We start from the raw sequence: 26180 nt of genomic DNA, 5'->3' as shown, positions 1-26180 counted from the left end.
AATAGTTGTATCACCATCAGCTGTATTGGTACCACTGTAATCCACCCCTATGTTGACCATTTTTTCAGCATGATTCCAAACCCACATATGGAGGTAGTGTTAGTGCAACTGTATAGAAGTTTAGCACGTGATTTTCAGCACACAGAACTGAAGAAAATAAAGTGTATAAAGCTGGCATCTGTGGAGTTCACCTTCAATCGGAAACACTGCCTGATTACCACAGGCTAGGTTTGTTGGTGTTTTTCCCTTTGAGTAAAAATGAGACACCCCTTGCATCCCCAGGCCATTCTTTGCATTTCACTGTTTCAGGAGCAATGAGTAAGTAGGGAGTAAATACATGAGACAAGTGTGCCCATTTGTACAAATGAACCCTCAAGCAAGGTTTTCATGCAGCATCAATACCCAATATCCAAACACACACACATGATGTTTCAAATCCTGTTTCCCTCTGTGACCACTATGCATAGACTTCTCTCCAAACTAGTAATGGAAGCACCAACCAGAAGAGCAGCTTATGAGAAGGGAGTCAAACGGCAAATCTCTCAACCCACTTGGTCTTTTTTTAAAAAATCTTATATTTACTTCATGAATTTTACAGCTGTGAGGTGTAACCTAGACATTTTGAAAGGGTGCTAGAAATGTAAGGTTCCTGTGAGCTACAAGATACTACAGGAACTCAAAAAAATAATCCAGAATATTCAGTTAACTTTCATCTAAAAGATGTTTCCTGTGATAGAAACACGAAGGCCTTTGTATACCAACTAGCACCTGTTTACTCCCTGCTGTTATTCCACATGTGCTCAATGTATGTCACAGCTAGAAAGGGAAGGATTGATCCTATCAGCCTGTCAAGGAATGCAGGCACCTACCAGTAAAAAGGAAGAGACAAAAAAAGAAAAAAACAACAAAAAAGAGCCACCCTCCACCCCAAATTCCCCTTGGATAAACAAGCAAGGGAAGTAGAGCTCTTAGAATAGAGTTTACTGTTCAGTGACTAAAGAATTAGGTTACTTTCATGTTCTGTCGTTCTGTAACTCTTCACAGAGGTTGAAGACCTTTATATTCTTCAGGTATAACCTGTGCACTTGAAGGCTCAGTAAGAAGGATTTGAAAATACCTTTTTACTGCTGAAGATCGTTTTTTGCTGGACCAGCTGGTCCACCTTCCTGCTTAACACCAACAGTCAACCTTTCACTTGATTTTAATAATAATATTTAATTCTACAAAAAAAAAGCCATTTTATTACATTCCTTTTAAAATAAAAAAACCAAACTGTACAAAGAAGCATGATCAAACCTCCATAAAGTAGGTTAATACTGTTCTGTTTATTGCCTCTTGAAGACTCTCTGCATAGTGTCCGTGAGTTGCGTTTAAGGTCCAAGTGAAGGTAAAACAGCAGAGCAGCAGAGAGGTGAGGAAGGGCCACAGAGGTGGGCAGTGCAGAACCTCAGAGGGTACATGGGACATGCTCCATTAAAGTATCCAGAAAACAGCAGCATTGCACACACACAACCCCCCTCCAAACAAACCTATTTTCACAAGATGATTTTTCAATTGTAAACGTTTTACTTTTTGTTTTTAAAAAAGAGGCTTATCTTTATATATATATTTATATATATATATATATAGTTCCAGGGCTTTATGAACCCCAAGAATAAGAGGGGAATGAAAAGGAAGAAGGAGGAGGAAAAGGAGGAGGAAGACAGGGACTGAAAAATGGACTCAGTATCTGTTTTGGTTATCTGTTTTACAAACCAGCTCAAGGCTAATGAGAAAATGCACAGCCAGAAGGATTAAGGAAAATCAGGAAGTCTGCGAAAAAATTAGGAGCTGAACAGCCAACATCCTCAAAAAAATAAAGAAAAACAATTGTGCACACACAAACACACACGAGTGTGTGCAATCACACTACGTACATGTAAGGGCCTAGGATCAACCCCTTAATTGTTTGTGGACCTAGGTTATTTTTTTTCTTCTTTTTTTAAACTCTGGCTGAGCTCTCTTTTTTTTCTTTCTTTTCCTTCTTTTTTTTTTTCCTTTTTTAAATCTGCCACATTTTCCAAAGCTAAGAACTGAATATTTCTCCCCAGTTATACTCTTTGGATTTATGCCAACATCAGTTTTTTATGTTCAGTGGGGAAAAAGTAAGCCTGGTAAGTATTGTATGAACTGTAGCTTTATTCTAAAATTCCTCTGGATGACTAACCACTTTTAACCAGCTCTTCCCTCCTCCACACCTTACCACATTCCTCCCTCCAAAAAAAAAAGCAAACAAAAACAAACAAACAACCCCCCCACCAATGTACAGGCTACAACTCAGTGTTTTCTTAACAAACAGTCTGCGGTGTTTTCACTTTGGCCACTGTTAAAGATGCAGGCATAGAGAAGGGAGTGTTGGACTAGCATGTATTAAAGAAAAAGGAACATTAACATTGCAGATCTCTCTCAGAAAGACTAAAACACTAACAAATACAAGTCGATGCACGTTTGCTTTAAACTAGTGTAATTCTTTTTCACATTTTTAGATTAAACATCATTTTTGTATACCAAACATTACAGTGCTGTTTATCTCCTCCAACCATGCAAAAATAGTTAAAAACGTGCCACTTCTGCCCACAAATAGAATATGACCAATTCCCCTATATACCTTCCAAAATGAGGATTTGAAATGAGAACAGAAGTATCCTCCTTTAAAACTTTATAAAGGAATTTAGACATAAAGCTGCCACTTAATACCAAGATGGTACAATCTACAGATTTTTACAGAAAGTTCACATTAAGTCAACTGATACTTCTCTCAGCTTCATCATTTGAAAGGCCGTATCCTGCAAGGTCAGAAAGTGATGACTTTAAAAGGATCCTGAACGTACAGCTCCCATCTACAAGAGTAGGAACAGTAGGTGTCCAGGAATTTTGCAATACTTGGTATTTAACACCTTCAACTCACACAAAGAATTTGAGGCACTCGGCAATTTACAGGATCAAGCCTTACAGAGGTAGAAGAGACTTAACTGGTGCAATAATTCACAGAAGTTTCTAGAGAGCTGCCAGACAACTTTCTGAAAATCTTCAAGTGTGAATCACGCTTCAATGCTTGCCTGTGAAGACACATGAACTGCAATATATCTGGGGACCAAAGCAGCATCCAAATAAAATTACTGCTTGGTTACGAACTGAGCATCTCCACTGTAAAACTGATGAAGAACTTAAGACAATTTAATGTTCTGCAAATAAGTAGGGACAGCAATCACAGCACGTGTGCCTTTTACTTTTACTCTCTTGACTGACACACCCACCCCCCCTTTCCTCATTCCTCTGAGCGTCTCTGATAAACAGCATTGCAAGTTGGTTTAAAAAAAATTTTTACAAGAGAGAGTTCTGTTGGTCACCTATTTACACGTGGCATCACTCCACAAGGAGCTTGATCTCATTGGCTATTAGCTGGTTCATGTTGAAGAGAGCCCCCGGGAGCTTGGTGAGCAACTCTCTCTCCGTGGTCTCAGGGTCGCTGTCGACAGAGCTGGAGCTAGCACTCATGTTGTCGACAGCGGCCCCAGCTGGAGGGCCCAGCTCTGGCTCGCTAGTCTCACTGGCCGTGGACACCACGGAGAGCAAGGACATGCGCCGCGTCAAGCGGCCGGGGGCCAGCAGGGAAGCGGCATAGTCCGCTATGATACCAGCTACGTCTAAATTACAAGCCTTGTCAAAGGCAATGAAACCTACATTTGCATTGGCCTCGCAGACGTAGAATGAGCCGTCGTCCTTCATCAGCAGGTCAATGCCGCACACATCCATCCCCAGGATGTTTGACACTTGGACTGCCAACTGCTTGCCTTGTTCACTCAGCGAGCACATCATTCCTACACCACCTGGAAAAAGTGAAAAGAACTTGCTGTCTGCACTCAGGTCACAAGTGACTGACATCCTTCTCAACCGGGCAGTGCTTTTTGATTGGGAAGCTTCAAAGTCAGCCTGCAAGCACACTGCTGATGACTTAGAAAGCAACCTCCTTTCCACAGTGACTACTAATGAACTTGATACCACACTAGGATTTCAAAAGATTCTGATCTGCCTTTGGCAGGTCAAGATTATGATTTGTTTAAAAAGAGTTAAGTGATGACTTTTTAGTCAAGAAAAAATACGTATTTTTATGATCCCAGGATATTAAAAAAATGAATTAACAAACCATCCTTGTTCCTTCTAAGGAAGAGGTTTTCAAGAGGCGTTCTAGCTCACAAGAAATATTTCAACAAAATTAAACCTAGAGCTCTTGGTAAGACTACAACTCTAACTGTAGATATAATTGAGGGGAATGTCAATTAAAACATTATCATCATCTGCTCACATACCTCTCAACTTCCTATCACAGGTTACTGTCTCTAAAGCAAGAATTAGGGAACATTTGTGTCTGAACCTCAGCTCGTCAGGTTCACAGTCCACCAACTAAATATTAACTGGCTCAAGCTTCATCTATCACAATACTTAAATTGAAAAATAACCCAAATAATAAGAAACAAAAAGAAAATTAACAGAAAAATCTTTCAGGCTGTATTTCCTCTGCATGAAGTAGTAACTAAAATCTCTTAGGCATTCTAACCAAAACTGCACTATACATGAACACATTTTATGCCATCCCTGCTCACGTTCAGTACAGTTTCACCCAGGCACCCTCAAGCGTCTTTCCTCCTTTTACCCTCAGAAACCCTCAAGTCCAACACCCAAACCTATGCAGAATCTCAGTTCTGAGCATGCAGTAACCTCCTCTTTCTCCCAGATATGGTCTTTGTGGGAAGAGGTAGCAGGGAAGAACCTGAAAACTTAAGGCAGCACAGAAAATGCACAGCGTAATCCAATTATTTATTGCCTTCAACAGCTTCCTCACTTAACATTTTCTTCTACTCTCTTGCCAAATGACTGACTCCTCCACCTCCCTTAAGTGTTGCTTTCTGTCTTCCTTCATTTTCTGTTCCTCTCAACAGGATGAAATAAATGATAACATGGCATTAGCATCAAATTGCCATTACCACCAAATTGCCATTACCACATCAGTTGCTCCATTTGTGTTCTAGAACTTTCCCCTGCTTGTCATCATCCCATCTATCAAACACTTTGAGCAAAGATCATCTCTCCTCCTGTGTTTGCTCAACATGCTTCTTACTTAATCCTTATTCTCATGTTTCCCCTTTAAACCCCCAGCAGTAAGCACAATTAACATAAAATAACACCTGCAGCTTATTTCAGTCAGCTTTGTGATTTTTCAACTGAGTTGAAATATTCTGATCAAAACTATGAGCAATGCTTTTCCTACCAAGTGAGCAGTTACTCTGCATCCTCCCATCTGTCGAGCAGCGGAGCATGGTGCCCACCACACGGCCTCCCACTACGATGACACGCACATCCTTGCCATGGGACTCCTTAACGTATTTTTGAAATAAGTAAGGGGCATCGTGACGGATCAAATGGCTTAGGTCTGCCAAATGGTGCTTGTCTCGTGCCAGGAACACAGCTTTACCTGTATGGAGGAAAGAACATCGGTGTGTTGAAAGCAGCTACCTATCTGAGCTGCATCAATGACTCAGCACATGAAAGTCAAACCTCTGACCGGCACACTGCCTATTCTCAGAGGCCCCATCTGTAGCTTATATCCATTTACAAATTCTTCCATGGACAACAGTATTCCACTGATTCAGTGCTTTTAAGTGTTCAAGTACTGACAGAGCTGAGGAGACTTGAGTTTAAAAAAAAGAAAAAGAAAGAAGCAAGGAAAAAGAAAAAAGCTTTAGATAAAGGAGATGGTCTTGCAGTTTCAACTTCTATTGGTACAAGTCCTTAGTGAGAGGGGAAAAAAAAGGAAGAAATACTTAAAGAGCAACCGACATGTAATTAATAACAATTTTGTTCATCCAAGAGGACAGGACCCACAGCCTACAGCTTTGACACACAGGAACCAACAACATGAAACTGTGGAACACTTGGCATCTAAGAACTCTGAAGTCTCTAGTGTGCCAATGCAGAACCACTCATTCCTCTGTTAGAAAGTTCCTGAGAGCTGCTCTTCCCAATACTTAAAACAGCTCAAAACTCCAGAATGAGGTCTGCAGTGGAACAACTACATTCAGAGGAAAATGTTCCACTCCACAGTATCCAAGATAATTTAGAAGAAGATTCCATAAGACATAAAATGAATGGATTATCCCACAACTCAAAAAAACCCTCTTGACAAATCACCAGGTTTTCTGCAAGCAAACATCTCTAGGACTTGGATTTTTTAACCTGAAATAAGTATCTTCATTCCCTTTCATTTTTAGAGCACACCAAAGACTTGTTTGCTCTTTTCTGGTTGTATTCATACTGGTTAAAGTCATCCCTGAACCAGACTCTACTACTTTCTATCCAATTTCCAGTCTCACAAGACTGCATCCCATTCCATCTTTACCTACATTTCCCAACTTCTTTTCCCCTTTCCTAAAGGTTCTATGTCATATTAGATTTATGCTTTGCAATAAGGCTGCACACTTTCTCTTGAAGCAGAACTGTCATTCAATTCTGTTATGGTGTTAACAGAGTACAAACATGAATTGATAAACTGCCCTCCTTAAGTAAGAGAACAAAAATGCAGCAGAAGCAGAACTAGGATAAATAATGTGTAAAGAATTCCACCACGTGTCCCTGTGCCCTACTAGAGCAGCCTCTGTTTAGATAGGATTTAAGGTCTCCATAACACAGAACACTGCTTGAGGAACATGGAATTTCTCATTACAGAGACATGAGAATGTAAGCTTAAAATTCACAAAAAGAAAAAACCTCTATGTTCTTTCTCCCACTCCAAACTTTAACAATTCTACACGCAATTAATAATCCTACTGTATTCCTGAAATGGAAAAGGAAGAATGGTGCCTTGGAGAGGAACTATTTAGTTCTTGCAAATTATCCAGCACCATGACATCTTGGCAAAACCAGGACTGGCCTATTTGCTGCAGCTGCAAGCTGTGCAGAAAATTGGCCTAGAAGAGTATGGCTTTTATTCATCAGCCAGTACACCTATGACCATATTTGCCTATTTATTTTAAATATAATTTGCAAATGGCTGTTCTTCAATTAATTTGAAAAAGTTTCCCCAATTCTCTTAATGTGAAAAGATATGTACTTTGCATAAATTTGCATTAAAATACCTGGAGTTTAAAGTGGTCTAAAGCAAAACTTGTAAACAGATTTACAGGAATCCTGGCTAAAAAAGGGAGCAGAAAACTAAACTGCTGTTTCTTTTAGAGCTAAAACTCTAAAATTATTTAGTAGATCTTCACTAGAAACAGTGTTAAGTCAAATCCACTGTCTCAGATATTCCACAGCTGTCAAATTCACCTTGCTGCAACATCAAACCTCACCTTGGCTTTAGAGCTCCACCCACACTTTAAAACCACACTAACAGGAATTAATACTAACAGCAGCAGGTCTGATTTTCCTCAGCCCCAGCGTTTTGCTCTCTTCCATTATATCAACACAAGTATTTGTGCAAGTAAGTGCTAAATCACGTAAGGAATTAATCTGAGTAAAAATAACCCATCTAGATCCATTCAACATCAGTTCCTGAATCTACTTACTACATGGCTACAGAAGCACTCATGCCAGCAGAAGAGAAGCATCAAAGCAGCAGAGAGTGAGAGCAAACTGACAGAGAGAAAACAGTGGTGTTCTCTAGTTATGATTTTGTCTGAAGTAACTCCTGGTTTTGTGCCTTATCTTTATTTTTAGTTTCTTTATAGATCTAGTATTTATTAAATTTGTTTGAAAGTATATTAGAAACAGAGAAACTTCCTCTGCAAATAACCTCTGAAATTGATTTAAACATGGCTTCCTTCAGTAACCATTATTTAACACTAAATTCAGTTGATGTTTGTTTCATACTCAACACTTAAAAGACTAACAACACAGCAACTTAATCTGAACCTGCGGTAATACCACTGACAATATCAGAGGTATTTTTCTGAAAAACGGAGATTCAGTTTTATAAACAATACGTAAGATTTGAATTAAATCAGAATCCTAATTATAGACAAAGTCAAGTAGGAAAGAAGTCACTGCATGAACTGAGATTTCATTTCTTAGGCCTATTTAAAAACACCCCTAAAATCCATGTAGGCTTCTTTCAACTTCATGAAGGCCAGACCTCCCATTATTCTAGTTCAAAGCTTTCCTCATAGAAGTCACCAATGCACCATAATTTTGAACACTTTCCCTTTGAATGCAGCCTTTGCAAGACTGGGTTCTACTAAACTGTTTCCCAGTGCTGCAGCCTATTCAACATTCAGCATTCAAGGGTAGTAGAATTTAGATGTATTGGAAAGAAGTCCAACACCTAACAGATCTTCTTAACTCTCATTCCTGATGAGACAAAAACTTGGAGTGCTGCTCAGAATACTCCTTGCCCTCACCCCTGACCTCACACCCACCTCGATGACCCCGCGTGTTCTTCACCACCATAGGGAACTCCAGCACTTCCGCCTCATCAATCATTTTGGAAAAATTCTCATGACCACCTGGCAAAAAGAAAACCAACAACATTATGTGCCACCAGTCTGCTGTGGCCAAATTTGGGATGTAATTGCCATACATTCCTCCCACCCTTACAGCTTAGATAATGCAGAAAAAGAATCAGTTAGGAGGACCTTGGTCATGGAGCATGATCAGACTTTGAAGGTGTTTGTGGCATGTGGGATACTAAGACCTACTTGCTTTGGAACTGAAGACACAAATTGACAAAGGCCTCTCGATCACAATCCCAAAAGGCTCAATCTAATCTTCCAAATCCAAATGCCCCAATTCTACCATCGTATTCCAGTTTATCACTTTTACTTTATCAACTTCCATCTTTTCAAATATCTAACAGGAAAACAGCAGACTCATAACACTAGTAACAGTTCCATCCACACTACTAACCAGGAAAGCAACACAGAACACAATGACAAGGCATAATCCACAGAGCAGCAACAACCCAGACCTTGTCAATCCACCTCCCCACTTCTGAAGGTTTAAGTCTCCTGTATTTCATTCTCCCTATATCCTGAAGTACTACTTTAAACCCTTAATCTCATTGCATCTCTAAGGACCTTAGAGTGTAGCTTTTAATGGCCATTCACGCAATTATGGTTGATACTTCAAGGTTACTTGAGTTCAAGTCAAAGAAGGCTGACCACAGCACAAGAAATACAGATGAGAAAAGTCAGCAGACAAAGGGACAAGCCCCCTCTAACACATTGTGCAGTAAAGTGCAGAAGTCAAGCCAAGACACAAAGTCACAAAGCCAGCAGCAGCCATCACGACCCTGCCATGGAGTTTAATGTATGTCATGGAGTAACATGTCATTCAGCACATCCTGCTTTACTTGGCAAAGTCAGCTCTCACATATAACTTGATACTTGCAGTTTAAAAAAACAAAAAGAAAAAAGAAAAAAAGAAAAGAAAGTCATGCTTCTGTCAAATTCCAGAGGCAGACACTAACAGAAGTGGGAGGGAGTTATGACCAAACAGGTATGTACTGCAATTATTAAGCATCATTCCTGGTCTCCCCTTCCCCCCAAAAATTAAAAACTCATTCCTTTCTCAAGAAGTTAGAGCAACCACATGTATAAAGAAAGGGTATGTTTCTTCTCAAATGTGTTTTCATGGTAATTGATGGAAATAGTAATTCATAGTAATTGACAGAAAGCCATGGTTTTGTCACTTTTTTTTCTCATTTTGTCAAGTTCCCTTTAAAAAAGCCTATTGATGCAATCACACAAAGGGAAGGAACGCACTGGTATTCCCAGAAGGAACAGAAGGTTGAGAGGTATCTACAGTTCTTTAATAGATTGTAATTAAAAGCAGAAATAGCATCAGGGTAGCTCAGACGAATGGTTCCTCTGATCTAGCACTCTGTCAGGAACCAGAGATAGTAGAGAGTCCAGAGGCAGGAACCATAAACAATAATTAACTGTTTTGGTGGGAAACAAAGCCTAAACTATTGTTAAAAGGTGAACACAAGGACTCGTACTCCTTGCTACTCTTGTCCTTTCACAAAAACTGATGTATTTGCAGACATTTTTATTCATATAGGAGTTTAATCTACTTTCAGGTTGTACCAAAGTGTAGTTTTCTGTAGTACTTATGACATTTAGTACCTCAAGCTCTTGTCTGTTGTTTTGGGCAACTGGAAAACACTGGAAAGTATTACAGCACTAACAGCCAAAGTCAGTTGCTTGGAAGGCTGAGGTACAGTTTAAGTACTCTTTTCAAAGCATCAAAAGCTAATCAACAAAGACAAAACCAGAATCTGGATGCCATGACTTTAACTTCTTTTTTGGTTATTAAACACTTAGCTGTGGAACTGGCCTCATGCTACTTAAATTTCTATGGATTTCCAAAACTTTTATCTTTTCCACTGCAAAAGTGCAAGTTGCCTAGGCAACTACGCTACCCTTTTGATCCAACAGCCTTACCATATGAAAAAGTGTCTGGAAGAGGCACACCATGGCCAGCAAGTTCTTGAAATGTCCAGAACTTGTTGACACAGTTGAGGATGGCTTGAGGACGATTCATCAATCGACAGCCCATCTTCTCTAGGTGGCGAAGGACTGTGATGTCGCTGTCACTCTGGACCCAAGGTGTTGGCACACGCACAACCACCACTTGTGGGTAAGCAGTAATGAGCTCCCCTTTCACCCGGAGACCTGAAGAAGGAAGAGAGAAAAACATCCCAGTGTTAAGTCATAAGGTCTCCAGGAGAAGGTAAACAGGCGCAGAAATACTGCACTATCTGTGATCACAGAGATACCAGACTTCAACAGCGAGTGTTAAAACAGCACAACTCTCCCCAGCACACATCTTGTCAGCTGTGCTGTTTCACTCATGTCACTCTGAACTCACATAAAACTAGGACCAAGCAAAAACCAGACTTAATTAGGGCACAGTCTTGGGCTCCTTCCCAGGGTGATGGGCATTTGTTTACAGGTTGACACTCCACCCTTTCTATGGGTGTAAACTGCATGCTACACTCACATCAGCTGTATCAACAGCTCAGGAGGTTCCTGCCTCCCACCGCTGGTTCTTGCCTACAGGATGCAGTTCATACCTTTCCCAGTCCCAGCTGTATTGATCCCTCTGTTTTTGGCACCACATTACACAACGTATTGCCAAAGTGACAGAGACTGGATAAGATCCTTAAAAAAACACAATAAACCAGCAGTATTTTCAGCAGGTCATTTCAACAATCTGATTTATATTAAATTAAGTGGTCAGAAACAATTTTATCAGCAAATAGGGAAGCACCCTGTGACAAAGGCAGGAATGAGAAAGAAAGCCAGCTTTGCCACCAAGATCAATACATTACTTAATCATGACCTATAGTTTTACAGGCTAATTCTCTGAAAAAGAAACACTGAAAGATGAGCTGCAGGAACAGGCATAAGACAGGATTGGACAGAAGGCATCAAGCTCAATGGAGACAGTCTGGAATCTGAGGATGGGAAAAGACAAACAAGGTTTGATATTTACTTTATTTGCCTTATGTTCAAAGCAAAACTTTATGACTTCAGAAAAAAATACTCAGCTCACACTGCTGTCAGCACCTTAAGGGTTAAAAAAATAATAAAAAAAAAAGTGAGCTGAGAAATCACAGTGCATCTGCATCTTGTGCCTACCAAAGGCCACCTATAACTAGTGAGATCTAACCAAATTTTTTTACCTGATTACTGTATTCCAAAGATGCTACATTACAAATACAGACTTATATCTACTCTGCATGAAGGCACCGATTGCGAAGCTATATATTTCATTTCAACGTGCATTAGAATTAATTGGGGGAGAACTGGGAGGGAGGGGGGAGAGAAGAAGGGGGATTTCCCCCTCTCTGTACTTCCCTTTTTTCTTTTCTTCTCCCAACCAGGATGTATTTTAGATCTTGCATTAAACATACTGAAGCAACCATCTAACTCCCAAAATGGAAGTTGAAATGTACTGCCCATTCCTCAGGAGAACACAACCACACTCTGGAAAGGCCAAAACAGAGCCACATCCAATACAAATTCTTTTTTCCAATCCCCACAGCCATAATTGCACAGAGATGAGCAAACATAAGCAGACGGGTGCTCTGGCTGCTCACCTCATTAGCACCAAGCACTGCCGCATTGCAGCTGACATGACTCGCGTGTTTAAGCAAGCAGGCTTCAGAGACACACACACACACACACACCCCATTTTAGAGAGGCATCTCAAGCAAGATTAAGAACAAGACACTGCTACAAACCTAAGCAGACTGTGAACAGCACAAAATGGACTACAACCTCCTTTAGCCACAAAAGGAGTACAGATTCAGCAAGCAGAAGATTTTTTTACTTATTAGTCAGATTCCATCTTACACATGTATTTTTCCATTTAGGTGCATGCCCAATTACACCCACTTTTTGCCAATGTAATTGCATGCTCATCCTGATCCACATGCAAGCTGTGCAACAATCATTCTAAAAAGGACTGCATTTTCTACACAGCCCCAAAATTGCCACCGTTATCTGTGCTGTGAACCAAAACGACACAGTTTTCCAATTCATAATCTCTCAGACTATTTTGTTGTTTTGCTTTAAAGTCACGCCACATGATGAAGTTTTGCACCATGGATTCTGAAAAAGAAAAAGAGCAGTTTGAGGAGATGTGTTTGTCTCACCTGGAATTCTTCTGAGTACCTGTGATAGACTTGACTATCAGACTGGTGTAAATTTAGCCAGATCACCATCCCCCCTGAAGTGACTTTGGAAGTACAATGATGTTATCAACAGAACAGTCTGAGCTTTTGTTTCAGATTCAGTCATACTCTCTGGTCTGGATACTGTTCTTCCCAGAACAAAATTTCTCTCCCCTTACAGAAGGCAGTTTACAAACAAAGAGAAGACCTACTCAATGAAATGTATAATCTGAATCACTACTAGTGATATGCACCATAAAAATTAGCTGCAGTCTCCCAGCAACACAGTGCTGCAAACAGAAGCAGCTTTATTACAGTAAAAAGGAGAGGCAGATTCTGCCATTTTGGAACAAGCATGCATTCAGCATTCCATCTGAGACCCATCAGTTAACAATCAGGTTAATGGTCATTATTGCCAAGTGGGCTAATAAAATAATATTTATTCACTGTAATGTGCAGTAAAAGAAAGCAGTAACATAGAAGATCCAGGTCATTTTTTCCAAAAGACTGATTCATGAATGTAAAGAAGAGTAAGAGAAAAAAAGACTACAGAGATGTTACATAGTGGTTAAGAGGTAATGGTTTTTTTTTTTTTAAATCATAGATTGTGCTAAGTTGATAGGGACCCACAAGGCTCACCATGTCCAACTCCTATCACTGCACAGAACAGCCCCAATAAGCAGGACACCATGTACCCAGGAGCATTGTCCAAACACTTCTTGAACTCTGACAGGCTTGGTGCTGTGACCACTTTCCTGGGGAGCCTGTTCCAGTGCCCAAACACCCTCTGCGTGAAGAACTTTCTTCTCATATTCAACCTAAACCTCCCCTGACTCAGTTTCAGGCCATTCCCTTGAGTCCTGTCACTGGTCAGTACAGAGAAGAGATCAGTGCCTGCCACTCTGCTTCCCCTCATGAGGAAGCTACAGACCACTCGAGGTCTTCCCTCAGCCTCCTCTTCTCCAGGCTGAACTAACCAAGGGACCTGTTTCACAGAGTGGCACACAAAACTGCACACAGCCTAGACAAACACTCCCTTCTTTGCAGTTACAGAGCCATCCTGATCCCAAAACAGTAAAGCAGGTTACACTCACTGTTGCCTGTGGACAATGAACTGACCTCACAAACACACAGAAGGCAGACACTCAGATCATACAGAAATACCTTGACAAATAACAAGTTAATCCATTCATTGACATTTTCAGTGGATGCCCATGACATTGCAGACACAGCAAAGAGACAGCTACATGGTCCTTTGAAGTACCAATAATATAAGCCAGGAAAGGAAAATTCAAGCTTATCCAATACTGTCAACTTTCTCATCATATAACAACCATTTTACCAGTGCCTGAGGAACAATTTCTTAGGTTATCATAAAATATTTGGGTATTCTTTGGTTCTATGACGTAAAGACTCACGAGTTGGAATATAACACAGTAAAAACAGATTTAAACCCTGCTCTTCAACAAGACCTATTCTTTCACTCAGCTTCAGCTGTCTTTGTTCTTCCTCTGCAAGACGAAATTCTCCAAAACGGAACATGGTACACCTATAACATTATACACCAATCATCACAGTATTCAGACAAAGTACAAAGGAATTTTTGCAACGTGAACTGTAATCACTTGGGAATAAACCTCACTAGTTACACCATACCCCTCAAGTTTCTCTCAAAAACAGCTCAAAGTAGCACATGATAGAACTGAGTGGGTAAATGCATGATTATTCATCAGTTGGCCCAGCCACTCCTCCTGCTTTTCACTCCCAAAGAACAGCAGGCAAGCTTAAAATGCAAAGCAACTGGTCTCTTCTAAAAAGGATTATTTTGACCCAAAAGGCAGAGGCCATCACATGAACCCGTGAAAACCACAGAAAACAGAGCATTAAACTGTACTAAAGACAGAAGAAAGAGGCAGAGATGACTACTGCTGTTACCTGTGAGGTCAGAAGATCTGCATCTACACCCTTAGAAAGTTTCTGTGACACTAACCTCCAGCACAGCAGAGCCTATTCACATAGAAAGATATTCATGATGATAGCTGTCTCTCAGAAACCTGATTTAGTACAATTTTAGGGTGGACAAACATACTCGGGGAAAAAAAACACAATGATAGCCTTATGGATGGATAAAAAGGATCAAGATTTCAAGCAACTGTGTGTGGCTTCTGAACATTTTAATTCACATCCAAGCAGTGTTTTAAATTGCTTACATTTTTGAAACTCATTATTCCATTTGCAGCCTACACAAATTCCTTCCAATCTCTACAAGACTCATTCATCAACAGATTAGTAACTACTGCAAAGCAATATCTCGTGTCCAGTCTGCATGTTACAAACAACTGTACTTTTAGTTGAAACAATGCTTTCACAGAAAGAATGTAGTTTCAGAAGATAAGTCTAAAAACTCCAAGATTGCAAGGACATCCAGATGCTTTATATATCTTGATTTAGCAAACATGAGGCACTTTTAACAAAAGATTAAACCTTAGTAATATTAAATAAATTTATAAAAGACAAAGCTTTTCACTGTGCCTGAAGACAGCTGGTACACTGCCTTGTTACCCATGGAAGCTCATGACCTATCAAATCCATTTCTGACCAAACAGATCAAAAGATCAGGAAGGCTCCACAAAAGGTGGTTTTGCCAAAGCTCCCTATGCAGTGCTGCCATGAATTCAGCAACATAAAACATTTTAGTCATCACCTTCTTTCGAATTGACTTCATGTATATATTTCACAGAATTTGTCTGAGAATTGTGTGGCTATGAGAAGTTCCCAAACGTGACAACACAGTTAATGTACATGTACATGTAATTCCATGTACAACACGGGTAACTATGCAAAGAATCCTCACTGTGTGGCCTCAGCTGCCACAGGCTGCCATTGTAACTTCAGTGACTACCTCCGTCTTCAGCAAAACCCCCAATAAACACCAGCTTTCTGAAATACATAAGTAAAAAAAAAAGTAGGAAAAAAGGTGATTTAGTATTCAGACAGATCCAGTATGTGGAATACTTTTTCTAACAGGCATACCAGCATTTAAGTGGTTGGTCATCGTGCATGCAGCACTACAAAAAATAAAATTTGAATCAAATTTCACTAGCATAAAACATACACCAGCTCCCACCACATTTCCAACAGGAGCTAGCAGGGTCTGGGAACTTCCAGATGTATTACCCAGATTTTTCCTCAGAGATCTGTAGGCTACCTTGAAAGTCTCCAGCTCTCAGAACTTTGTTATACAAATTTATTCATCCACCCATCCATGGAGCTGCTAACGTTTCCCAAATGAACAGTCACTCAGCAAGCAGGCTATAATGAATTCAACTCAGTCAGCTGGGAGAAACAGGCAAGCCTTCTATCACACAAACCTTTCCTCGTATTTTGATGATATTACATCCTGCTACTTGCTCTTCACAATTCATCAGTTCTTCTCACAGACATCACTGAATTTTTCTACAAGTCTGGACTCACTCCTGCTCTCAAATCAGTGCATTCCTATTTCATTTGTCCTCCCAATATCTGTCACCCACAAGACACTGTATAATATTTGCATTAAATCATTATAAAGTGTTTAATAATTACTTACAGTTTACTTGCAGGGAATTAAATGTGTTTCACCCTAATTGCCATGTTAAAGCAAGCTTAAAGCTCAGAAGGGAGATTTCCCAAACCTAAATAGCAGATTACTGCAATAACAAGTTATACATTCCTTCACTAAACTCCATCACAACTAAATCTCTAAAATTTTCAAAACTAAGCATACTTCAAATAGTCTTGGCAGAATGTATGTGTCAGAATTAAGGAATAATTAACAGAAGTAGAATTAACATTAATGAAATACTACACTATATCTGAAAAGCTTGCTGCTATATTAATTTAAGTATCTATCCTATAACCCAACTATAAGCAACATAAAATTTCCAGAAATTGGGTAATAAACTTTCTTTTTTTCCAACTTTTTTTTCAAACCTTCTTTGAAAAACGTAACTTCATTGAAATGTATAAGTATTTTTGAGCAATTGCCAATTTCTGAGGTTTTGCCAAAGACAGAGGCAGTCACTGAAGTCAAATTCCTCTTCTGAAAAGTGGCTGCTTGTGGCAGCTGTATGTTAGATAAAGTATCACACTTCAAATGCAATTTTATTTGAACCAGAACTTAACCTCTAAAAGGCAGCTAAGCACTGAAATTTTAGAGAACAACCAATTTATTAACATCAAACTTAACTTCCCCCTTTGAAGTTGTACAGGAATTTTACCTATACCACTTATCACCTGACAGACAGAGTTTATTAATCTGAACATTAAGTTGTCACAATTCCTCCAAAATGTCACTGCCATGTAAAAGCCTCTTTGGTATGTAGTATTATTAAGCTATTTAATTACTCTACTGTCCACAGAAACAGATTTCTCCAATAGTTCTGTGCTGGGTGTTTTAAGTTCAAATTATCTCCCTTCCTATCCTGCTCACTAGTTTTTTCAAACCAAATTAACAAGTGCTAACATTCAACCCTATGTGTTCAATATGACCTCACCCTCCTTCTCCACAAAAACTTAACCAGAAAGGCTTTCCCACCAAGACACACTTCCATAGCTCAGCAATATCAAGGAAATCACACAGAGCAGAAACAAAACTGATCTCTCTAGAACAGTACTATGCCACTGTATTCTGAAAAAAAAAAAAAAAGTATTTTGGAAACCAGAAGCTGTATATTTAGCAAGCTCTTATGATGAAACCTTTACCTAAAGCCACTGCTCAGCACAGACAACACTTCAAAAGCAGACATCTGTTTATAATCCAGACATGATATTTTAGATTCGATATGGTTTAGGTGAGGCCTCTTGTATCTCATTAGAATTTTTGTACAATATTTCCACAAGGTGTTCTCAGAACATTCCTGGGTCAAATAAGCATGACTGATAGAGTTTTAGAAGTCTAAAGCATCCTCAGCAGAGAGAATATCCACTTGTGGCAGGTATCTGTCTTGTATCATCTATCCAGAGCCTACCAACACTGAGAGCCTTAGAAATAACAAGTTCTGGAATCCCTTCCCCAACTCAAACGCAGAAAGGCATAAACACTAAAGAATCCCATCCTAATTCAGTGTTACAGAACAAGAACAGAATCATAAAATAATTAAGGCTGTAAAAAACCTGTAAAGTCAAGTCCAACCATTAACACAGAATTGCTAATTATATGTAAACTAACCTTACTGTAAACTAACTCCACTCTTAACATTCAGTCAGTCTTTCCCATGCTTTACATGTGCTGTTTCTGTTCATTCTGAATAGCAGGTGAAGAAAAAACGTTAAGGATATACCTGAAAAAAAAAGGCTGATTGGAAAGGTCTTTCCAAAAGCAGAAAGAAATCCCAAGGAAGATTTCAAGCAACCCATAACAGGTTCTCCTCCCATCTGAGATGAAGCTAATTTTTTTCCTGTAATATCAAAACCTACTAAATACCTTTAAAATGCCTAACATAATGCACTTCATTTCTCTCTGCTACCAAACAATAACTTCTGACACCAGGAGATGCCATTTATTTACTTAAGCAAAGTGGTGAAGCAAAGTGGAGAAGCATCCAATTCAAGTTTCAATCGCAATTGTAATGAAGACACAGATCCTTCATATCTGTCTCCCATAACAGAAAAGATACCTAGAAGAATGTCTACACCGTCAGAAACTTTTAATAAATTCTATCCAACTCCCTCTCCTTTCAAATTTTTTCCTAAATATATTTAGCTGAACCTGAATTCTGGGGATTGGAAAGATCCCCTCAGTTTATTGTTTTTGACCTGTCACTGGAGTCTAAGGCCTTCCTAGTCAAAATTGCATTCAATTTATGAATTGGAAGCACTTATTTTGGAAACAAATACATCCTTCTTAAAAGGAGAAATTTAGCTGTGATATTTTGGGAAAAAATTGCATTAAAACTGACTCTAAAGCTTGCAGAGATAATATCAATTCCTGTCATTCGGAAGAGTCTGCTGTTTTGTGGGGGTTTTTTAATGTGTCAGAGAAAAACTTGTACTTGGATATATAGTATACAACAGTTCAAGTGTCATCATGAGTACAGTATTTTCCTCCACGAACACCTTCAGTCCTCTAAAAACGTTGTTCTAGACCAAAAGCTATAACCCAAAATTTCTTAGTTTTGACAGACATTAACATAGAACCATACACAAATCAAAGGTAGAGAAGGAAAAATTCCATTTTTCCTACACCTCTGTAAGCCTCCTCTTTCTCACTTTAGCGGGTTAAAACTATACTGCAGTAGCTGTACACATGCTCTATACCCATATTGTAATGAAAATACAGATATAACACTGCAGTATTATTTTGCACCTGATCTGGATGCAGAAGCTTCCACCTAGTCACAAAAACATGCTAACTAATTAAGATACTTACTTAGTATGCTCCCTAATTAATACACCCTATATAATCTATAACTTTCTTCTTGAAAGAAAATGTTCCTCATTATTACACAGTCCTTTCAAGCAGTCCAGTCAAATGAAAAAATCATGTAGTGGTAGTACTGTACTCACAGACACCATGCTAAAGCAAGTAGAAGGGACATCCTCCCCACTTTCAGCTTGTTTTGACCTTTGAAGGCAACACATTTAAGAGATCAGCTAATTTACCACTAATCTCTAGACTGTAAGGGTAATTCTGTGCTTACCAATCCCTACAAGCTGGTAAGTATCTTTATAAACATTTAGTCAACACTACAAGTTCTGAAGCTCTCTTGTCTTTTCTGAAATAATCACTCGCCCAATTTACAAAGAAATAAAAATAACTAAGGTCTACAGCTCTCATCACAAATAAGTCAATGGCAGAGAAGAGAAACAAAAGCTTTTTTTACCACTTCAGGTATGGTAAGTCTCCTTAGTTCATTTATCTCTTCCACAGATTACTCAAAGAATCGCCATTAAATATTTGCAGATTACATTTTTCTTCAAGTTCTTCCATTTTACAGCAACACAGTCATAGAATTTCATTACCAAATGCCACTCTTGATCTGTTCTTAGTTACTGAATTGCAATTTACATTAATTCCTAGACTCTGCCTCTAACAACTTAAAAATATTAAAAACTCTGAAAGGAAAAGGTCTGACAGCATGCTATGAACCTTGGAAGACCTAAGCAAGAAAGGGGAAGAAATGAGCACCTCTTTAGCAATTCACATGCTGGAGAAAGCACTCACCTAAGGTTGTGGTTCTAAGACAATTTTGACTTAAGTCCTGCTGCTGCCAACAGTTTTTCTCTCCAGCTCCATACAATCCTACAGTGGCATGTAGTACCACCCACTCCCTATCACTCTTACACAGACCCACTGGTGAGCTGGTAAGCTTCCTACACCAGCAGGAAACTCTTCTGTTCTTCTGTAAAATTCAATTTCTTGCAGGTGTTGCAAGCTGAACAAGCTCACTGCAGGATCTGATTAATCCAGGTGTCAACTGCAACAGAGAAAACTGGATCACAGCAAGGACAGCAAGGATCTGAACAGTTTAAATAGTCAAGATAGTGCTGCTCTGAGACTAGAATTCTCCATAGTGAGGTGGGTATTCTTTCTGCATTTACAACTTGATGGTCACTATGCTAGCCCAGCCTCCAACTTTGTAAAACCAAACCAATCTGACTGATTTCTGTTTCTCCAACTCCTGTCCTATGCAGGTAATACATTCTCCAGTGGCTTCCACTCTCTCAGGTTAAGAAAAATTTACAGCAAAACTGCTACAAATGTCCAGTTGCCAGAGTTGTTCAAGCAGGACTAACAATTACAAGCAATAAGACATGCAGTTTACATGTACAGAATCCTTTCTGCCTGCAACCACTGAACTTATTCAACTCAAAGCATCCACAAAGGCCATGCACTTTCAGAATCCTGCCTCACCTTTAGTCCCAAGTATGTAAGGAGGAGTGCACAAAGAACCATTTCAGTCTTAGGCCAGAATGATCCTGGGAAGATTGACAGAAAAACAAAAGGAAGCAGGATATGAACATGCACATTTCAAAAATTTCCGGTCAATACTAAGTTCTTTCTACCTTTCTATCTGCACTTACCATGACTTCATCCCATAATCTCTCCTCAATTGGCAGCTGGATAGTTTGCATGCCTGAGGTACTGTGGTGAATGGATAAAGGCTCCTTTAGAAGGACAGGCTGTGAATATGAGAAGGGTTTGTGCCTCACACAAAGGAGCAGATCACATGCATACAGCTCTGCTTTGGAGTGCACAGAGCTAGACAAGAGCCCAGCAACTGATACAGCATGCTAACACATTGTGACCATATATTTGGACCACCCACTCCATGAGGGTGGTCTAACTTGGTGACAGACTGAGAGGCTGTGACAGATTCATCCTTGGAGATATTCAAAACCTGACTTCATACACCCTAAGCAACCTGATCTAACTTCAGAGCTGGCTCCAGCTTTCAAGTTGGCTGCTGTTACTAGAAGGTTGGTCCAGACAGCTTTTAAAGTTCCCTTTCAAACTCTGTTATCCCTGTGATTCTCTGGGGCCTTCTCCTGCAGTATGCCTGGGCTCTTAAGTTACTTATTGTTATGCCCAGCTGTAACAGTAAGATGCTTGCTCCACAATGCCCTAAGTTTCATATCTCAAACTAGGTATGTGGGTTCACTAGGTAACATCCTGTCTTTATTTTGCATTATCAAGACCATCTAACAAGTTCTTACAGTCATCAAAAAATTAAAGATCAAGTTCTTCATGCTAGAAGTGGAAAGTGCTTTTATAGGTTTGACAGTTGCAGGAGAGACAGGACCCAAGGCCTGATTCTCTGACCACAAGGAAACTTGGGAAGAGATCAAAGAAGAAATTCAATATATGGTAAAGGCAAATCCTGTCTGGAAAGCAATGTAACAAAGTGGGGAAAGAAGTTTTAAGCTTTTATTGTTAAGTTCTAAAGAAACAACTGAAAACTGGCCTCATACATCACATTTCATTTTCCTGGTGGATGTAGTCATCCAACAAGACAGGCCTTCACAGAAAGATGCAGGTGCAGAAAACTGTCAGGGACACAAAGGGTAGTCCCCTTTAGATCCTGAGTTGAGTTTGAATCTAGTTTTGTGGAACAAAAGCTACTTCAAACCTTAAAAGGATTTTTAAGATACACTAACCAAAATTCTGTTTCACTGGGAATAAGCAGAGATGGACTGCACTCCAGACAAAAGAGACTTAAACCTTTACTCTGAGTCTACAGGATATTCCTGAATGTTGTCTGAGTCAGGGGAACAAGGAGACATAGTAACACTAGCAGGAGAACTTGGTACTGCCTCTTCTGTTATTAACAACCACCTTGATTGAAGAGAAAGGCATGACATAGGAAAGAAAGCTGCCCCACAACACAGAGAGGCAAGATTTGCATGGTTCTGCTTTATAGAACAGTGTGGTTGGTGGAGGGAATCTGAAGCTCACAAAAAAAAATTTCATTATCATAAGAACCAGCTGCCTCTGCCACGGCAGGCTCAGCCAGGCTCACTAGTGCTCCCCTCCTACTTCATATTAAGAAAAATCTCAACTCAAAGCAGGGCATCCTGCCTGACCACAGAACCAAGAATGCAGTTCATCCTGTGATGTTCCTCATGCAGGAAGAGAAGGCTCAACACTTCATGTTGATGTCCAAAAGTAATTTATTATTTTTATATATATGAAGATATCCTTAACCATGAAAAACAGCCTGCAAGGCACCTCATAAAATATGAAATATGAACACCGAAAGCAGTGCTGTCAAAAGAACACAAACTGAATTCCAAGAATGAAGTAAGCCAATTTCCAGAGTAGCTGAGTACAATAACAATGTTTCATGAAACAAGTATAAGGGAGAAAGAACAAGGTACCAGAGAAACTCCCCCAGGTATTTAGGTAAAATTCCTCAGTCTCACTAACAGAATACATATTATCTTCACAGTAAATTTATCCATGGACTACTATTCAAAGACAAAAGTATTAGGTACCCAAGTAATTAGTGAGCATTCCAGCACTCCTGGTTTCCCCTACATCTACATTTTTCAAAACCTGGATAGTAAACAGTGTTGATGCATCCAGCACAGTCCTTATGTGCACATCGTTTATTTACAAAGAATGTAGGCATTCAGTATTACATTCAAAAGCTACATTAAGAGAAAACTATTGCAGCCACAAAGTCAAGCACCCAAAGGTTATAAAAAGTCACAACTAAGGATGTCTGTAGCACTGATCTACTACCCCACACACATATTGTCTTCAATTACACAAACAAACATTATTTTTCCCCACAGCAGATACCTAATGTGCACAGAAGGTACAGCACTCATTTAACAAGTAGTGACTGAAGACTGTATTTTCTTTTACATTGTTTAGTGTGTAATCCATGGACTGGTATACTGAAATCCTTGCTTAAAACACACCACTGTTAATTTCTTCTTGAGTTTTATGTATTGTGCTTATCACAGTAATATCTAAGTCCTTCACAATCATAATTAATTTTGTTAACACCACGGGAAATTAGTGAATATTCTACTAATCTCCCATAGAGGGAGGGAAACCCAGAGATAAGTGTTGACAAAGGAATTCTAGATGCCACATTTGGGACACCATGATTTCTCAGTTGCTCATGCTGTCCTGATTGACTTCATTTGTGGATCTAAGTATTCAGCTCTTTCACAAAGCTGATCCTAGCACCCAAAGTCTGTGCACTCAGAAAATGCAAAAACATGCAATTAAAGACAATTTCTGAGCAGTTCAATTTAAATCACAGACTAACATATTTTCTTCCAGCAATGTTCTGCTTCAATTGTCACAAATTTCTGTAATCACAAAAAAGGCATCCTACAAATTGTCCTCTCCACCATACTGCAAGTTACATTTCCAGAGCAGAACACCATGTATATTAAGGAGGCTAATGAAAAAGTAGCAAGTAATTAAGTAATTTAAAATGTAGCAGCTGAAAACAAATACACAACAAAGAAGACAAAATTCCAAATATAATTTTGCCAATTTCTAAGTTTAGGTTATTTGCTGCTGCTATTCATAACAGAATTTTATGTTCATACTTGCAGATAATCAAAAGCAAACTTCATCCCTTGACACCTAAGTAATACCTGACATGGTGGAATAGCATGTGAGGGTGAGACTAGCTTGCTTTGCCCCAGATTCTCACTCCCCACTCACACCCCCATAACACTGATCCCCCTAGACATTCCAGTTAGTTTCCAAAACACGGATTTCTCCTACTGTCATGTAGTTTCTCTGCCTGCAACTTTGAATACTGCTGTAACTGCTCACTTGCCTGCCTTGCCTTCAAACTTGTTCCCCATTTGAGTCTCCTTGTTCAGTTTGCAAGTTTCAACACAAAACCTGTGCTCCCACCAATTTCAATCTCCAGTTTCCTTCATGAGGGAAGCAACTCCTTATCTAGCAAGAGTTTGTCTGCAATCACTTCCTGTTACTGTTTCTTGTTCCAGCATGTTTGCCTAGCACACTGCCTTCACACCACATTTTTCTTCACCGGCACTTCAGCCTCCAATCCCAAACCAATTTCAATTATCTTGTCCCCATTATATTTGAATGGGCCATTCAAGTCTTTATGTCAAAGGGAAGAGGTATAACCAATATGAAAGATCCCTACTTTAAATTGTGTGTTCAGACCAAACTGTATCTTCCATCCCACAGCAGACAGAAGGCCACAACACCAGAGGTTCTTTCTTTTTCATAATACACAGCTATGTTTCAAATGTTTTAGCTGTGAAGCTTAAACAAGTCTCTAAGATGCTGAACAGATTATTTTTTGAAATGGTAATGATTTAGGAAAAATTTATGTCTACTTTCACTAGCAAAAGCCACTTCAGTCAAATTGAGCTCCTGTTCCAAGCTTGTCCTTCCAAAAAGATGCTTACAGATTTGGGGTAAAACATTCTTTTTTCCTTTAAGTGTCCTCCTTCCACTGCAGGACTTGGCAAAAGATTCACAAGACAGCCTCAAAGAGTCATTTAAGACTTAAGAGTCAGATGTATTATTAATAAGGAAGGACAAATTCTAAGCAATAAAAATCTGATGCAAAGGTTTAGCCCACTGTTAAGATGGGTGATGTGAGATGCATCTGTAATGTCAAAAAACCTTCATTCAATGTTTTATCAGATATAAACACATCACTTAAAATATGATCAGTAGTAAAACTCAACATTTCCTTGCCCAAACTAGGCAAAGTAATAGTTTTGTACCAGTGTCACCTGTCTGGCCAACAGATGAAACCATGTTTTTGTTTCATATATAAGACAGAAAGCAAAACAATGTGCTCTTCTTACTGGAAAGCAAGGAAGAAGGCATTATAAATTAGGACCTGTCATCCATTTACCATCTTGAGTGTCTCAAATTATACTTTTAAATAAATCCTGTCTTTACCAGGAAGTAAGCATAATGTCAGGACATCAGCAATTTCAGCAGTTAGGTCAACCATTCAGATGTGAAAGCAAGTAACTTTTATTGGGGGTGGGGAAACCAAAGGAGTCCATTCATAAGTTCAAGACCTTGAAAGTACTATCTGGAGTATAACAAAAAACTTGGAAGAAGTAGCTTGACTTTTCACACTAGATTCACAAAAGGATTTTGGCACTTTTCACAGTAAGCCAAACTGGTAGTGAAGATACCCTTTTACCTCATCATTCAAGGACAGTTACTTGGATATGGAATCCAAATACTGACACAGTCATCAGATGACAGAGTCTTCCTAAGCTGATTTCTCTCTGTATCATGTCACTCTGTGTTACATAAAGCATACATCTAGCACATCAAAGATGAAAATATTCCATCTCTAAGGTCAGGGCACGAACCTGGGAAGAATTATACTTGTACTTACTACTTCAAGCAAAGACAGATGCTAAACAAGTCTAACATTGATGCAAATACCCCAAACTCCAGACTCTATGTACTCACAGCTCTTTTCTCCATGTGATGGATCAGTAAACTCCTGGGAAGGCTCAGCAGAGATGAGCAAACACGATGTGCCTGTGAAGCTCTGGGAAAAGGCTAAGAAAGCTGACCTTATCATACGATGACTAGAGGGGTGGAGCACTCCTCCCATAAGGAAAGGCTGAGACAATTGGGAATGTTCAGCCCAGAGAAGACTTTCAGGTGACCTAATTGCAGTCTTTTAGTACCTGAAAGGAGACTACAAGAAAGATGGTGAGTATTTACAACAGCACGTAGTGACAGGTTACTAAGGGGAAAGGACTTTAAACTGAAAGAGGGTAGGTTTACTTTAAATATTAGGAGGAAATTCTTGATTATGAGGTGCTGAAGCACTGGCACAGGTTGCCTAGAGAATTTGTGGCTGCCCCATCCCTGAAGTGTTTAAGGGCAGGTTGGACAGGGTTTTTAGAAGCCTGGTCTAGCAGAAGGTGTCCCTGTCTACAGCAGCTAGGGTGAAATGAGATGATCTTTAAGGTCCCTTCTGACTCAAACCATTCTATG

General features: G+C 39.4%; 1 protein-coding gene across 4 annotated transcripts in view; it reads right to left on the bottom strand.

Annotated features, from left to right (window-relative positions):
* Positions 1-1306: 1306 nt before the first annotated feature.
* RIMKLB (ribosomal modification protein rimK like family member B) overlaps positions 1307-26180 on the bottom strand; it is a 41717-nt gene continuing 16843 nt past the window's right edge. For 3 of the 4 annotated variants that reach the window (XM_053969978.1, XM_053969977.1, XM_053969979.1), the window contains exons 4-7: positions 10476-10706; positions 8451-8537; positions 5309-5512; positions 1307-3869 (exon numbers count right to left, since the gene is read on the bottom strand). In XM_053969978.1, coding sequence (XP_053825953.1) covers positions 3406-3869; positions 5309-5512; positions 8451-8537; positions 10476-10706 — 986 coding nt within the window. In that variant the 3' untranslated portion in view covers positions 1307-3405. The remainder of the gene's footprint in view (positions 3870-5308; positions 5513-8450; positions 8538-10475; positions 10707-26180) is intronic. The other variant, XM_053969980.1, reaches the window with a different exon arrangement.

The sequence above is a fragment of the Vidua macroura genome, chromosome 2 (genome assembly GCF_024509145.1).
Source record: "Vidua macroura isolate BioBank_ID:100142 chromosome 2, ASM2450914v1, whole genome shotgun sequence".
Lineage (NCBI taxonomy): Eukaryota > Metazoa > Chordata > Aves > Passeriformes > Viduidae > Vidua > Vidua macroura.
This window is presented reverse-complemented; position numbering and strand designations above follow the sequence as displayed.